The sequence below is a fragment of the Fukomys damarensis genome, unplaced genomic scaffold (assembly GCF_012274545.1).
Source record: "Fukomys damarensis isolate Sample0158 unplaced genomic scaffold, DMR_v1.0_HiC HiC_scaffold_22, whole genome shotgun sequence".
Taxonomy (NCBI): Eukaryota; Metazoa; Chordata; class Mammalia; order Rodentia; family Bathyergidae; genus Fukomys; species Fukomys damarensis.
Genome location: NW_022900934.1, coordinates 25,937,613 through 25,954,361, shown reverse-complemented (window position 1 = coordinate 25,954,361; position 16,749 = coordinate 25,937,613). Strand labels below are relative to the sequence as shown.

General features: G+C 51.8%; 1 protein-coding gene across 1 annotated transcript in view; it reads right to left on the bottom strand.

Moving 5' to 3' along the window:
- Nucleotides 1–3,115: 3,115 nt before the first annotated feature.
- The window catches only part of Nol4l (nucleolar protein 4 like), a 65,975-nt gene continuing 52,341 nt past the window's right edge, over nucleotides 3,116–16,749 (bottom strand). Inside the window, exons 4-9 of the mRNA XM_010628447.3 lie at nucleotides 15,212–15,489; nucleotides 12,836–13,021; nucleotides 12,562–12,753; nucleotides 12,180–12,302; nucleotides 11,541–11,742; nucleotides 3,116–7,628 (exon numbers count right to left, since the gene is read on the bottom strand). Coding sequence (XP_010626749.1) covers nucleotides 7,408–7,628; nucleotides 11,541–11,742; nucleotides 12,180–12,302; nucleotides 12,562–12,753; nucleotides 12,836–13,021; nucleotides 15,212–15,489 — 1,202 coding nt within the window. The 3' untranslated portion in view covers nucleotides 3,116–7,407. The remainder of the gene's footprint in view (nucleotides 7,629–11,540; nucleotides 11,743–12,179; nucleotides 12,303–12,561; nucleotides 12,754–12,835; nucleotides 13,022–15,211; nucleotides 15,490–16,749) is intronic.

The window sequence follows — 16,749 nt, the reverse complement described above, 5'->3', positions numbered from 1 at the left end:
TGTGGAACTCTTGTGAGGTTAGAAAGGAATGACTTGTTGGCTTCATTGGTTTCGGACTCTTGTTTGTGACTTGAACTCTGCCACCTCATGAACTAGAATCAAATCTAATGGGAGTGATGAGTGCTTTCCTCTGAATGCCGTAAATAGTGACCTCCCTCTGCAACTTGCTCATCCAAACTTCCTGTCTGAGGTTGACATTATCAAATAGAGTTCAAGTGATTAATTGGTGACCTGCAGGTGGGTAACCAATTCAGTCCTTGCTTTGACCTAAAGCGAGTGCTCGGTTGGCTGTTGCTCAAGGGAGCCTGAGTGGGTGCCAGGTACCACTGGGGTTAGCTTCTTAAGTCTCCAGACTCTTCTGGAGGACTTAATATAAAATACACGGTTTTGCACTTAACCAGAAACAATCCTAACATAAGCCAAAAGTAAAGCCAAATGATAAAAGTAAAAGTTACAGTGCAATTAATTGAAAGCCAGTGTGGCAGGACACCCCTTAAGGGGGGCAGTCTCGGTTGCCGTTTTGCAGTGATGCTGTTTGCAGATGTTAGGTGGCCCTGGTGACTAGGTGAATGCCTAGTGGTGGTAGTGTGTACTTGTGCCTTAGTGTCTCCGTACCCTTTGTCCAGTTGTATCTATAGGAGCTTAAAATGCTTCAGAAACATTCCCAGTTACATCTCAGCCAGCAGGCAAGTAGTGTATTTGGTTAGAGTAAGGCTGTGCTGCAGGCCACCTCTGTGGGCTTGGGTCACACTACTAAACTTGCGTGCCAGCTGCCCTGACTGTGGGTGGGTGCTAGTTCTCCATCAGGTGATTGGTGCGTACTACCTAGGAAATAGTGCAAACTACGTCATGCTAGATCCAGCTAGTGATAGGCACTGTGACCTTACAGTAGAAATCTGAACAGCTAATTGACACCTGCTTCACCTTTAGTCCAGATTTGGGATTTGAGGCTTGTTGCACTGAGGGCTGGTGCAGGCTATGAAGTTGACACCTGATTTTTAGTCTTAGGCTACAGTTGAGTGTAGTGCTGAGATTAGAGACAATAATTTGGGAAAGGAGGCTTGCTTACCCAGTGGTACAAGGAGACCAGATGTTTTGGTATATGGAAAGAATACTATCCTGTTGGCCTGCTGTGATACTATTAATTTGTTTGGGGCAACTTGCTGTAGAAGTAAGACCCTGCTTGGGAGAGGATATCCATTTATTGTGAACATGTGTTGAACAGAGGAACCTGCATCTATGGACCAAAGCATTGACCTGCTGTGAGAAGCAGATGCTGGGGCTGCCCTTGTGGATAAGTATGCTTTGAAGCTGGGGAGAGGGTGGCACTGAGATCTTGGAGAGTGTAATTTGAAACCCAAATTGTGCAGTTCTCATGCTCTTCTTTTCTCTGTGCATCAATTTGAAAGCCTGGAAAATACATCTCCACTGCAAGATATAGATGAGTATTCGGTGTGCACAGTGCCATTGACATTACTGCTTTCCTTGGTGGGCTTCACTGTTCTGGAGACACTGTTTCTGGGAGTATCGAAGATGTTACATACTGTTCAAAGGGGTACAGAGGCTCCCAAGGCAGCTGGGGAACCTTGTCTAACAACACTGGCTGATAATCCTAACAGCATTTGGGTTTGTTTTCATTTTTTGGGACAGGATCTTGTTACATAGTTCAGACTGTTGGCCTTGAACTGTATGTAGCCCAGGTTATGCTGGAACTTTCAGTGATCCTCCTGCCTCAGCCTCTTAAGAGCTGGGATTATAGGCATGCGCCATCACATCTGGCTGAATGATTTTTTTTTTTTAAAGGCAGCCTATGCATGTTCTCCCCTCCCCTCATTGAGTAAAAGGAAGGTTTGTCTGTTTTGAATGAATTTTATTTAACTGTTCTAAAGGGACATTTCCCTTTTGATGATGTCCTGTGTCCACTGTTAACAGCAGTGGTCTGGAGTGCTGTTTGAAGAAGCCAGACTGGAACAACCAGCACTTTTCTGCTGTACCTCAAGCAGTTTGTCCAAGGGAGTGCTCCAGGGAGTGATGAAAGACATCGAGGGATCATTTCTGCGGAGGTAAGTGTGACCTGGCTGGGAGGACCTGGGTCTGCATGAAGCCACAATGTGTTCTGGAGATGCCATCCTAAATTTGGGGACTTTAGGGGTCCCTTAGTATAGCGAGTCTCAATTTAGTATAGCAAGTGGTAATTCCAGCTGGACAGGAATTTTGGCGTCACTGAGGATTTGGTATCCCGTGACCCATACATCCATGGGAAGGGTGACGTGCAGAGGTCCATCTTGTTCTTGCCATACCTACACCTGTCTATGATGCTTGGCTAAGCCCCAGAGATACCACCTCCAGTGCATGTATTTGGCTACTACACAGAATTGTTTTCCCAGCATTCTTAGACCATTATTTTTAAAAATAGAGATTTTATTAACAAGAGTTGATGCGTGTGTGCGTGTGTGTGTGTGTGCATATATACACATAATTTGGACAGTAAAAATCTATGCTTTTAACTCACAGAATCAAACTTTTTTAAACCAATGGCAGTCAGTTTGTTCCTGCCATATTATCTCCTGCACTTTTTCCCTAATGCTTAACCTTGCAATACACATAGGATGAATGGAAAATGTGTGCACAGGTAAATGTGGGGAAAGTGGCCCTTTGGATTCCTTCCAATAGGATTCATAATGGGATGCCAGGTATGAAGGTTCAGAATCAGGGATCATGTTAGCTCAGTTTTCCAAAACTAGCACCTGGGGTTGCTAGAGGAATTTGGTCTCAGCCAGTCACAGTAGGGTGATGTTATACCCAGTGCACCTTTGCTGGTTTGTCTTTTAAGTGGGGACAAGGTGGATGTGAGAGAAAATGTAGTGCAGGGAGGGCTTGCTACCTGTGCTGGCCACCTGTTAGCATCCTGGAAAAGTTTCTTCACCTTCTAACAGGAAATGCTGAACCAGAATTATAAGTTTATTTGTTGAAGGCAGCTTAGGAACTTTGTGTGCTAGATTGCTGGTTAGAAAAAGGTAAAATCTACCAGTACAAAGATGTTCTGGTGCCAAACTAGATTTGGGAAGGGCAAGAGTTGGGTGGCGGTGCTGTGGATAGGACACAGAAGCACAGCGTCCAGTTTGTTGCTCATTGTTTATTAAGTAGATTCAGTCTTATATATGATATACAGATTCAAAAGGAAAAGGTTCCACATACATATGAAATCAGTGCATTTAGCAGTAATACCATGGAGATAACAGCTCGATTAACAGCTCATTGGTCTTCTGTTAAGTGAGGGAGAGGGAGTAGGCCTGTGCTAGTCATTCCACAAACAAAACAGAATTTAGTTGCATCACGTAGAAGACACATTCTAATAATTAAAATATTAAGCCACATTTACTGGAAAAACTCACCATACAGAACACAAATACTTTTTATAGAAAGCATTGAGGAGGAAGTTCTCACCTGCTTAGAAGAGCCACATTAAGTTGCATAGGTGCATATCTGTAAAAATACAATTTAGAGGTGACGCCATCGATTAATAGAGTCACCTTTAAAAGTTGGTGCCATTCATTGCTTGCCTTAAGTGCCATACACTAAGTCTGGATTCCCAGAAGTGGTGGCTCACAAATGAGCGCTTCCACAGGAACCCTGCTCATCCTATCTGCACTGAAAGTTAAACTCTCGTCTCAGACACGAACTCGCTATCTTCTTCCAGAACATGCCTAAATTATCCCAGTGACATCATGGGTTGACCCTAAGTCCTGGTTGGCTTGATCCCGAAGGCCACTGTATCATCTTGACCTTCCCATTGCCAGACTGCTCAGAAAAATTATTTCATTCCAGAGTTGGATGCCTTCACTTTCCATCTGTCCATGGCTAAGAGGAGGTCTATTCTGACCCTGCTCCTAAGACACATGAGGAAGGCAGATGGGGTGGGCCATTTACCAGGTAGAAAGTATTTTCCAGTAAATTGGAGTTCTGTGTGGTGTAGGTTTTTTAGTTTTAGGTGGAAACAGGTAAAAAGAGTTGTGGGTTTTTGTTTTTTTTGTGTGTGGCTTTGCTAAGCAGATGAGTTTAGTGAGGTGCATCTTCCTCCTCAAGGGGTGAGTCTTGCAGAACACACGGGACTGGGGGCATCTGTACATGTAAACAGTACACTTTCACTGAGTCCAAAATTAGGAGCAAAGATACAAAGGTTCACATTGGTCTTAGGTAGATACAGGTGAAAAAGGATTGAGCTGTTGAGCTCAGAAACAACAAAAACAAAGTTTCTAAAGCACCACTAAATTATATAAAAATCAGACCACGGACAGATTGAAACTGGTATTCTGGTGAAATACTTTACTATTGTGTAAAAAGTTTTACAAAAAATTACAAATTAAAAGTATCAACCCTCTGAGTTCAAAGCAGCATTTTGAAAATGAACTGGTAGTTATTCCTATAACCACCCCGGAGTCATACGTGGCCCTTGAGAATAGGGAAGGACAAATGGGTTCCACCTGTTGGAAATCTGAGACCCTTCCAGCCGTTTGTCCCTCTCCCGCAACACCATCCTTGGGAACAAACTGTCCATGTTTGAGTGGTGACAGAAAAATTGTTGGATGGGTCACACACACTATTACTACACTATTACTAGTCTGTTAGATGACCTGCCAGAGAGACAAAGGTGCCCACTTCTCCAATTCTACCCTTGTGGCATCGGCCCCCTGTAAAGACTCTAGAACTGGTACGCCTTACTCTTGCATTTCCTTTTTAACTTAGGGTTCCCAGGGATGACTTTGTACCTGAGGCCCTCCATAAGATGTGTCTGTGGGACAAGGCTTTGGAAGCGTCCTCTGGTAGAGGACAGTTTCTCACTGAAGGTGGGACAACTGTGAGCAAAAGTCCATCAGAACCAGCTGTGGTGCTCTCCCAGTTTGGAGCGGAGGGGAGGGCTTGAAGCTACGTCTTTAAAAGCAAAAACAAAGCAGAACAAGTTCCCTGACAAAACTAGCTAATGGAATCCTGTTCCACTCAGTAATTGCTCTTGAATCTGCCAGCCATCTCTGAGGCTTCAGGTATAGCTTCTCTGTAGGAGCCCACCTCAGAAGTGGGGTCGCCATAATGGAATCCACTGTCCTGAAGGCTCCTGGACCACAACCACTGGCATTTATTTTCTTTTTCTTTAAAATGCATAGAATCTATTCTTACTGCAGCCTTGTGGGGCAGGCTGAAGGTGGTCAGATAGCTTGCACTTAAGAATATGCAGCTTCTAGCTGCTGCTTATGCTGATCTTTAGTTCAGGTCCTGTGGGGGTGGAGGAAGGAAGCCCTTCCCAATCTTACACTCCAGTCTGCCAAGAAATGCAAACCATTTGTGTCTTGCTTGGATACTGCCTCTGGGAGGAGAAATGACACATTAAGCAACTGATACCAGGAATTCTAGGGATGCGATTGTCTCTGCCAATTTTTAACATTAAGTTTTTCACAAATTGCCTCGGGTAACATTTTGCAAAAGATCTACTGATTACTTTGTATTATTGTTCACACACAAAAATAAATTATTTACACAAATTCAAATGTTCAGAGTCGTACTGAGCAGGTAGGGACTGCACACATGGAGGGCTGGTGGGGAGAGGCCTTGGGCACTGGAGTTTGTGCTGTGCTGAGGCGGTCTCAGGTATCCTTGCCCAGACCAGATGGGAGGCCTGGGAGGGATTGGTCACAGGGAAGGCAGAGGTGGTGTGGCTGGGTGAGTGTCGCAGGCCACTTGAGAACCCCCCGACCTTGGGGTGGAAGTGTGCATGGGGTACCCTGCCTTACAGTTCCTGGAGCAACTGAACAGGGAGGTGCCCTGTACCAGCACTGCCTGCCAAGCCCTCCTGAGGGGTGGTTTGCCACAGTGCCAGGAGGCAGGGCCATGGCTGCAATGAGCTATTGGCTGCAGAAAAGCTGTCCTGGGAAGGGGCGCTTGTTCTGGGATCGAGTGGTTCTCTGCAGCTGTCCAAGGGTCCATTTGGCCCTGGCTCCCCTGGGGCCTCTTTGCTATGAGGAACGAAAGGCAACAGGGCTTCTGCCGGCTCTCGGCAGGGGCAAGCAGCTCTTGAGAGCTGCTGTCATGGCTACAGAGTGTTGCGTGGAGAGGCCCCGTGGGCCTACTGAGGTCCGGTGAATCCCTGGTTTTAGCAGCACTAGTAGGTATTGCACTGAGCAAGAGGAAGTGCCTATCAGGGAGGAAGGAAACCAGGCCAACCTTTTCTTTTTGCTCTTTTTTGCACTCAAAGACTCTATGAGTTTCTTCCAGAACTGGACCTTCTAGAAAGGCCAGTCTTAGGAGAACCCAAGTGGCCCCTCCACTTCAGTGATGATCCCTTTATTCCAACCACGAGGCAAGGGGTGGGAGCTGCAGTCCACCTGAGGCTCGCTCATAGCTGCCTGACAGCCCGGGCTTACCCTGCAGAAGGCTCTTCTCAGCAAGAGTTTGAGGTCCCAGCCTGTGCAGAGAAGCGTTCAGACCTGACTCCCCAGCAACAAGATGAGGAACAGGATCCTCTCCTGGGCTCTGGCTTCTGGACACCCATTCTGACTTACCTCCCAGGCAGACACACTGTGTGAGGGACAACTGTTCAGAACAGGCTCAGGGCACATCCTGGAAAAAAAGCCCACGCTCGAGTGTGAGGTAGAATACAGGTGACCGTGTGACTGGGGCTCTGGAGAATGGGTGGAATGCCTTTGTTTTACTTTGTAGTGGGTGTGGACGAGGTCCTCCTGCTTGATGGTGTCTAGCAGTGTCCCTGTGGCAGCACTGGGATCTGCAACAGGACAGTCTGGCCAAGGGGTGGTGGCCTTGCCCAGGGTGCGCAGGACACTCAGAGGGACAGCCAGCCTGGTACCCGCCCCGTCCCTGCCGGTCCCCAGCCCGCATCAGTGTAGTGATATGGAATGTTAGGTACAGGGATACATCCTTCTGATCAGACAGACACAGACTGGCAATCTGTACAAACACAAAAGAATCCATTTTCAGAAAAATAAATTACTAAGGGGAGAGGAAGAAAGGGTCCACTTTGTTTTTCTCAATAAATATGCAATTCTGCTCACCTAAGACTTGAAAGGTAATTATCTGGGGGTGGAATTCTAACATCAGGGTCCAAGAAGGTGATTCTAAACAGAGTTGCAGCTCCAGCGCCTTGTTAGGGGAGCCCCAACCTTTTCAGAGCTGCCCCTTTGGCCTTTTCCAAGCAGGTCAGAGCACCTGTGTGGTGAGATTCCAAAAGAAAAAAAGTGTCCTTGTGCCCAAAGTCTCAGGTGCTTGGAGTGTGGCTAGAAACAGCTCTTTTGGATCCCACCTCTTTCAGAAAACAAAATGTACCAAATGGTGAGGCAGGAAGCCAGGTCCAGACTGGGACGCTCTCCTTTCCTAAGGTAATGCGTCTGGTGCCAAGGGTCAGTTCTGCTGTAAAATGAGGTTTTCCAGTTCATCTGCAGAGCGCAGCAGGAAGGCCGCTGACTCCCGGTAGCCAGCGATGAGCTGCCGCACAGCACTGATCTCGGTGGGGCTGAGTTGGGCAGCGGGCATGGTCCTGCTGGTGCTGTTGCTGGAGGAGGTGGGTGTGGGCGTGGTGGAGGTGGTGGAGGCTCCGCCTTTCATGCTGAGGTCCGTGGGCCCTGTGGAGAAGAAGTGATGCTAAGGAGGGAGCAGACCCCTCGTCTGGTGCCTGGGAGATAGACCCCCTTGCCTTGTCATGAGTGCCACATACATCTCTGGCGAGCTTCAGCACCTCAAATCTCCTTCCTCAGGGGTTTTGTGCCTGGGTGAGGCAGAAAGTTAATGCTGCTGCAGCAGGAGGGGGTGTGGGGTGGTTGTGAGAGGTCAGAATGGACAAGGCAGGACAGGACCCAGAGAGGCTTTCTGGAGAAAGTGTCTGCTGTTTGCCTTTTGCTGACAGATGGTGGCAGCAAAGCGGGAGCCTAAGGTCTTCAACTCACAGTATGTGTCCTGTGAGAAGGGACCCTAGGCCATCTCTTCTTTTTTCAGGACCTTGTGAGACAGGCACAGTGCCACTTAGCTATATCCCCAGCCCCAGACCTCTCTTCTCTTGGCCTTTCCCAAGCAGCTCTGAAGAGTGGGCTGCTGGCTGGAGTTGCCAGGAGGATTAAAGCCAGGCTCTGCCACTTCATGGGTAAGTTCTTAACTTCTCTAAGTTTCATATCCCCTCTTGTGAGCAGGAGCTGCAGTGAAGCCCGTGAAACACTCAGCACTGGCTGGGGTGCCAGGGAAGAGCTTTCTTTTTTTTCTGAAGGCAGAAATACTCGCTGTTGCATCCAGCCCATTGGGACAGGCAGCCAGGGAAGCACCTAGAGCTTGCAAAGGCCTTCTCCCAAGGTGTTCAGCATGAGCACAGACTAAGAAGAATGATCTGGCCAGTGTGGCAGCTGGTTCCTTTGCTGCCCTGGCTAGCTCAGCCTCCCAGCTGCTCTCTGCTTTCCCCTCCTTTCCAGGGCCTTCTCTGCATGGATGTCCCAGAGGGCATCTTACAGGTGTGTGAGGCTGTGCTGAGCTATCAACCATCTCCTCACTGCCCTATGGCTCAGATGGCCAGCCTTGCTGATTACTGCACCTGCAGCGACAGTGTGTACAAGCTATAGAGGTGAACAAGCTCTTGTCACTGGAAACATCTAGACCAGAAGTAACATCCTGGGATAAATTCGGAAAAATCAACTGCTGCTAAAAAGAAGCTGGTGCAGCTCCAGTTAGAGAAGGAAGCTGGGCGCTATGGTTGGACAGCTTGTCATATGGGATTATTTTCTTTCTAACCAGAGAATGTGGACCTACAGGAGGGGGTCCTAGGAACTGTTTTGCTAACGAATACGTCTCTGGAATCTAGAGTTAAGGGAACAGTTAACACTAAATATACAAGGAAGGAAGGAGCAGGGCTATCTGTTGCTAAAAACAGCAGCCAAGGAAGGGATGCTCCACGTTGGCTACTTCTACAAGCTTCTGGATGTTGCAAGGGCAACAGAGGGATCCCCAGAGAGATGGGGAAGAGAAAGTTTGGCTCCTTCTGGGTGGCTCTGTCCCTCCAGGCAATGTTTGGAGGGTAGCCAGAGCCACGTGTTGCATCAACGTAAGCAGTGGCCCCAGGTTTCCACACTTCTCTTCCTCCAACCCCAAGCCTTGTCCCCTTGTTCTCCACTGCACTGGGTATTCCTTCTTTATCCCCTGGGTTGTATCTAAAGCCTGAAAAGAAGGTCCTGGTTTCTGCCACCAGTCTGATCTGGAGACATCCCCATACAGGATCTGGTTACAGCCAATTACTCAAGTTGCTGGTGATTGCCAGAAGCTGGTAGAGGGACAGGATGAGAGGGGCAGGGCAAGACAGGCAGAGTGTGATTCTATCTAAGCTGACTTCCATCTCCACATGACAACAAAATAAGCAAAGTGAGGAGCTCTGAGCCATTAATACAGCGGCACAACCAAGGTACCAAACCGACTTAACAATCACTGGAAAGGCTGCAGGTGGGGGACAGTGCAGCTGGGTGGCTCTGCTATGTACTTCCTGTTCTCAAAACCTGCTGGACTTAGACTCAGACTCAGAAAATGTGGTGGTAGTGTATGTGTGGTGTTAGAAATAGAACCCAGGCCCTTTGCACTGAGCTACATCCCAGTCCTTTTTTTGTTTTTTATTTTTTAAAAAGTTGTTCAGGTTGGGCTTAAACCTGTGATCCTCTTGCCTCAGCCTCTCAGCGTGCTGGGATTACGGGCAGGCACCACTAAGCTCAGCTTCAGATAGTGTTCTTCAAGTGAGATATCAGCGCTCATGCGAAAAGGGTGGCCTCAGTGACCGCTAAAGAGCCAAATATGGAGATGGAAGACTATGGCCCCAGCACGCACAAAGGGAAAGCTAGGTGCCTGCCTCTAAAAAGATCTACTCAGCCCTTACCTGCAGGTGTGAACAGGGTGGTGGATGCTATTAAATCCTGTGTACTCCCAAGGGAGGCCCAGCAGCTGCAGCCCTGAAATAAGCCACGCTAGGTGGCACCAGGTAGACTTGTGACCGTTGTCTGCTGCCTGGGAGGGCCCAGGTACCAGGTCATCCCTACCTCATGTTAGGCTCTAGACTCCCCATATGTGTGTGACATTTCTGTTTGCCCCTGCTCCCCACCTCCGTACCAGGGATCGAACTTAGGACTTTGCACTTGCCAGGCAGGCAAGGTGCCACTGAGCTAAATCCCCAGCCTTTCCCGTGTGTATTTTAAAAGGGGATTCTAACCTTTCTGATAGTGTGACCAGTTTCAGACACACCAAGGGGCCTGCTTGGCAGGGCTGTGGGATGCTTTTCTGAAGGAGAGCAGCCACCTGGGATGACTGTCCATGCCTTGCTGTGCTGGCCTCTGTGGCCTGGCTGCAGGGATTAGGGCCAGGCAGCTTCTTAGGTTAAGAAACATTAGAAGGGATAAGTTAAGCCCAGGCAGGAAGCTTCCAGGGACCTGCACATGCTCCCTAATTATAAGTGCAGAGGGCATGGGCACTTAGGGTGGCTATAGGCTTGGAACAGGGGATGGGAAGGGAGTGACCTGGGCTTTCTACTATGGCTAGAGACTGGCCCTCTCCCTCGCTGCCCAGGGACATTGAAGGGTCTTCCTGCAGCCATGAACAGGGTTTTAGGAATTCTCAGGCAGGTTCAGCTAAGACCAGGCTCCCCCATGTATTCCTCAAGCAGCAACTGAATGTCTTCAACTCCCCGCTCACTTGGCCCCCAAGCACACTGCTTCTGCCTCCTGCCCTCTCACCACAGGAGCAGACTGATACAGACTAAATACAAGTTAGAGCCCTTCTGTACCTCAAACCTGCCAGGGGCTTCCTACCAGGACGGCTTTGATGTCACGGTCTGTGTCTCATCCACAGCAGTGCTACCTGGGAAGCACCCGCTGAGTCACCCAGCTTAGGGGCTGGAGCCGAGGAACGGATGTATGCCCATCACCCAGGGGACTTGGATATGAGCTCCAGGGGTAAAGGGACCATGGCCAATGCCTGGAGATACCTGTTGAACCACTCAGAAGGCCACGTGGGCCACAGCCAAATGGGGCCTGGCCCGGGAAAATGCAGTGCATACTTCTTGGCCCAGGTGGGTAAAATGGGGGTTCTCTTGCAGATAATCTAGAACAGGCCCTGGGCTGGAGCTCAGCAGGACCCTGTGGAGAATGGAACTGGAGCTGCAGGAAGCAGCTGGAGCTGCAGGAAGTTCCGGTAAGCACCTGTGGTGGTAAGAAGGGAGGTGGAGGTGAAAGGGGAGCTGGGGGTCTTCCGTTTTTTTTTTTGTTTGTTTTTTTGGTACCAGGGATCGAACTTGACATTGCACTTGTGAGGCAGGCAGTGGTACCACTGAGCTAAATCCCCAGCCCTTGGAGGTCTTCCCTTTAATGAGATGAAGTTCTCCTGGCCTTCCAGTCTGAAGACTAGGTGAGCTTGTGAAATGTGGAGTCACTGGTCCCTGCTTCCCCCATGCTGCCTCTTTCTGGGGCTGCTGTGCAGCGTGAGCTTGTGCTGGTCAGGGAGCCTGAGCCTCCCCTACTCACCATTACTGTGATTTCCTGTCTGGAGGGAAGTAGGGGGCTGCAGGTTGCTGCTCAAAGCCCCATAACCACGGTAGCTGTAGTTGAGGCCGCCATTGACATACACAGGGTCCTGGGAGTAGGAGGAGGCTGGCAGGGAGTAGGTGGAGTGGGTGATGGCTGCAGAATCCCGGGAGTGTTGCTTGTCCAGGGCTATGGGCTCATCCTGCAAAGGCAAGTGGGTGGTGCTGGGGAACCCAAGGGGCAGCAAGCCCCACCATCCTTGGACATGGGATGGACAGAGGCTGGGTTCCTGGACCCAGCACTGTAGCTTGACCTGTGGGACCCGACTGTTCCCTCTCCCTGGTCACCTTGCCCCAGGAATCTCCCCTCATTAGGCTCATCTCTCTGTAGATGTCCCTGCTAAAGACCTAGAACCCTCTGCTCTCGAGATGAAGTCCAGACTTCCTTTTATAAGGGCAGCAGAGTCTCTGACAGATTCCTCCAGCCTTCACCACCTCTTGGCACCTCCCTCTGTCTCCTTCCCCCCACTTGAGGACTGCCCTCCCTGCTCCTTTTGTACCCAGGGCCCTGTGTCTGTGACGTGACTGATGATTGCCCTCAGGCGTGGCCCCTGGGAAGTGGCTGGCTGTGAGCAGCTACCTGCGAAGACTGGTAGATCTCCAAGCGCATCCTTTTGGCTGCTTTTCTCGTCTCACTCTCACAGGCAGCTGCTAGGATGTTTTCTGCCATAGCCGAGGTTAGGTGGGGAGGCGTGGGTCTGGTCTGTAGGCAGAACAGGGATGGGTCTGGTGGGGGCCCTAGGCTTGTACAGGAACCCTGGCCCAGAGATGGATGATGCATAGCTGGGATTTGGGCTCTGACACCTTAGTTTATAGAGCTGTGTAACCTTTTGGGGCCTCATTCATGAAACAGAGACTAATTACTGCTTCTGAAGCTACTGGTTAGTTTTGGCAGTGTCTGGGTAGAGGGTGGCTCAGGTCAGCGGGGGCCCTGGGAAGGGGAGGCTGGCGAGCGGGCTCACCATCTCCATGCCATTCTTCTTCATGCGCCGGCAGGACTTGAGGTACGTGCGGATGCGCTTGCGGGCTCGCTCCTGGAACTCAGGGAACTGCCGGCTACAAGACTCGATAATGGCCTGGATCTTCTCCTTGGGCTGCTTGGAAATGGGCACCATGCGGTCCAGGTTCTCATCCACAAAGAGACGCACAAACATCTGTGGGAGAAACAGGCCATAGGGACGTCGTCCTCACCACCATGGCTCCGGCCCCTCCCTCTCGGGTCCTGTTTGTACTCACATTGAAGGCCTTGAGACGCTCAGGGTCCACGCCCTCAGAGTCGTTCATCTTGTCATTGTCCTCGTGCTCATCATGGTCGTCGTCATCGTCATCTGCTGTGGGTGCCCGGCCTACGGTCAAATCCTCAGGGCAGCCACTGACCTCGGTCTTGATGGAATCGTAGCTCCCGGAGCTGTAGGGGGGTGACTGCAAGGGTAAGGGGCAGAGGGGCAGATCAGATGGCTGCCTTCTTTGGCCTCTTGTAGGCCCTAGTGAGGTTGGGGACAAGGGTGGCCAAGCACACTCAGCTGCCACGGGAGCAACATCTGCAAGGACCATTCCGTCCTGCTTCCTTCATCTGTGACATGGGGCAGCTGCTAGGCTGCTCAGGAGGACAGATGAGGCAATGCCTGAAGCACACACAAACCTTACTTCCTGGAAGCAGCAGGCATCGGGGGAACACTTTTCTCTGCAGTGCCCACAGCAGGACCTGCCTCACTGTGTGAAAGACGCCAAAAGGATTCCCATCAAAAGCTGAGCTCTTTTGGGTGCCAGGATCTGTTTCAACTTCGGGTGTTCCCTCTCTGATTCCCAAGGGGCTGCAACCCTGAGTTGACAACTGAGCTGTCACCAGAGCAGCAAGTGTGCTGTCTGTCAGAGAAGAGGAACAGATGGGCCGGGAGAAGGAGCCAGCCAAGGTGACAGAACCATTAGGTAGCGCGTTCCTGAAGCTCCCAGGCTGGCCTGTTCCTGTCTACCCCGCAAAGAGACACTGCGAGCCACACTGAGAACTGTGAGCAGCAACGGCAAAGGGAACCAGATCCAGCCTGCCTGCCTGCCCCCACCTGTCCTACAGCCAAGGGTCTCTGCCCTCAGCTCCCACCTAAGTCCTTCCCTCAACAGGCTCCTCACCCATCTCTCCTTGGATGGTGGCTCCCTGCTTTCCTCTCTGCTTGCAATCCTGTTGCCCCTCACAGCCCAGGTTCCATGCCACCTCTCTCTTGCCTCCTGCCTTCAGGGCCCTGCTCTTTACCTTTTAGAAAGTTTGTACCTGTAGCAAGTCCTGACATCATGGCCCCTGCCCTGAAGAGGGCTGGTATCTAGTGGGTGAGATGGGCCCAGGGAATACAACCCTGCATAATCAGACACTGTGATGTGGCTACTGCGTGGCCTGGAGGGACCCCAGGGCTCCCTGAGGGATCATATCAATGAAGATGCACCCCTGCTCCCCACTGCTGCCCCTCTGGCCTCTCTCCCCATGACCACATCCAGGGGATCAGGTCTCCACAGTCACTATGCAAGGTCAAAAGGATCAGCCAGACATAGTGCTGGCTACCAGACAGCCATGGGGGCCCTAGGCAAGTTACATTTCCAAGCTACCGTTTAACTAAATCCCCAGCCAGGGCCAGAGCAGAGACAGAGAAAACAAACTAAGAGAACCGCTGGGGGCATCCATGCTCTCTCTTACTTCCGTGATGCCTGAGGCCTGGGCCATCTCTGCAACATGTGGTCTTGTGGCAGTGGCTAAGGGACCCACCAAACGAAAGTTTGCCACTACATGGAACAGCAGCTCTGGCCAAGAACTACTTCTAGCCAAGTTCCTGCAGCATGAGCTAGATACACAGGGACAAATGCGACTATACTGGCACCTACTGGCCTTCTCTATGGAAGATAAATCAGCCCAGGGCAGAGGAAGAACCTGCCCAGGACTTCATGGCTGGAACCCAAGGCAGCAAGGCTGGGGAAGATGGTCTGGAGAACTGGTTCCACGGTACTTGCTACTATAGGAAGTGTCATGTGGCCTCAGGTGGAAGTATGTGGGCAGCCTGCTCACTTGGCTCCTCCCATCAGCCTGCTCAAGGGCCGCATCCTTGGAGCCTTGCCCTCTTTCTGTACCATCTGTAAAATGGAGAGAGGTAGGTCTGGGGGTTTAGCTCAGTGGCACCGCACCTGCCGTTGCAAGCACAAGGTCCTGAGTTCAATCCCCAGTACCAAAAAAAAAAAAATGAGAGAGGTAAGCAGAGCAGCCAGGAGATATGAGGGCTTGTACCTTCGGCGCTGAATGTACTGCTTGCTGCTGTAATTCATAGCAGGCAGTCCCGGGGACACACATTACCTGCCATCTCTGCCAAGACAGGGGCCACCGATGCCATGTCATAGATGGGAACTTGGCTCAGAGAAGCAGGAGCCCTCCTCCAGCACCACATACTGAGCCATCCTCTATTCCAGTCTCCCCAGGAAAATCACAACGTACTTGCCACGCCATTGCCCGTGACCATTCTTGTCACAATAGGGCTGGCTCCGGCTAATTTCCATATATGTGATTCTGTTCGGCCTCAAGACAACCCTGCTGTCTACAGAAAGACGTGGAGGCTCACGGCTCACGGCCCCACACACCTCGGGAGTAGTCTTCACCCCATATTTGACGCGGCTCCGCAGCCCGTCAGTCCCACAGCCGTCGGAGGAGTAGGAGGGGGTGCCCAGTGCTGTGCCGGGTGGCAGCTTGTCACACAGGTTGATGGGCTGATCCTCAGCGGTGGAAGTGAAGTCCATGGGGGCCGCAGCGCCGTTACCGTTCATCTCAGGGAAGGCGGGGTCGCCCTGTGTGCTGCTCGATGTGGACGGGTTCAGGGTGGAGGAGCCATTGCCGCTGCCACTCTCGGAGGAGGAGTCCTCTGGAATGGGAGGCGCGGGTGTGAGCCCAGCACTGGCCCTCCCCTGGGACCACAGAGAGCCTCCAGGAGAGCGGGTGTGTGCTGTGCTCTGTACCAGAGGCTCTGGGACGTGAGCTGTGACCCAGCCCCACAACCTGGGACAGCTGGGGACAGGACTGCTCTGCCATCAGGAGCACAGGGGCCACAAGGACAAGGCACGTGTAAGCATGGAGGAGCCTCCCGAGCGGCAACCCCGCAAATGCCACTTCCAGGGCCTGGGAATGGCTTGCTGGTGGTCCCCAGAAACCCACCCGTCCTCTGCTCAGCCTCGCCTCAGTCTTTCACATCTTCAAAGCCCCTTCCCGAAGCTTCTCCTTCCTTTGCCTGAGGAAGGAAGATGTTCCATTGTGACCCCGCAGCTACCCATGCCCTGATGTACTGGGGCCCAGGCTGGTCCTAGCAGCCTACCCACAGACATGGTGCCCTGCAGTTCGGTGCTTTGTGCAGGTCCAGGTGGCCTTCCGGATACCAAGCCAGGGCTGTAAGGCCCGGAGTCTACATCCCTGCCCCTCGATGGGACATCCCTGCTTTCCTGAGGTCGGGCGCCCTCTGCTGGACAGAGCCCTGCATTGCCTACCGCATGGAGGAGAAGAAACTTTTAGCTCTGGGGGACTAGACATTTTCAGATAATTTCTAGGTTTCCCTTCCCATCCACCCCAGTCTCCTGCTTGATCAGCTGAGATGAAGCTACAGGAACTCCAGGGCTCACTGTGAGGTGAGCACCCGCGTGTTCCCGGTGGCGCACAGGTGCCCTGTGGCTCTGCTTCAGCACCCAGCCTGGGTGGAGGAGGGGTGGCCACAGGGAGTCCTGACCGCCCCTTCCCCCAGGCCAGGGTCGTGCTGGACCCCACCCCCATCCTCCCAGCCAGCAGATTATGAAGATTTAGTCCCTGGTGCTGGGCACAAGCACCTCCTGAGCGTCCCCATGGCTACCGAGCGGCTCTAGCGCCCTAACCAATCATTGGCTTCCTGGCTGCCTGGGGGTGGGACTGGGCTGCCCATCAAACTCCCCGGGCCCTAAGAAGAGGGGGATGGGAAAAGAGCAGAGCAGAGGCACCCCTCCCCCTCGGCGGCTGCAGGTCCCCTGGGCCACCTCCTCCACCTCCTCCAGCACCACCACCTCAGGGCAGCCTGGCTCCAAGGCTCTCTCCATCCTGTGGGCGCACAGTCAGCGCAGCTCCCCAGCAGCTCCTTCTCGGCCCACTCACCCTGGCGGTTCCG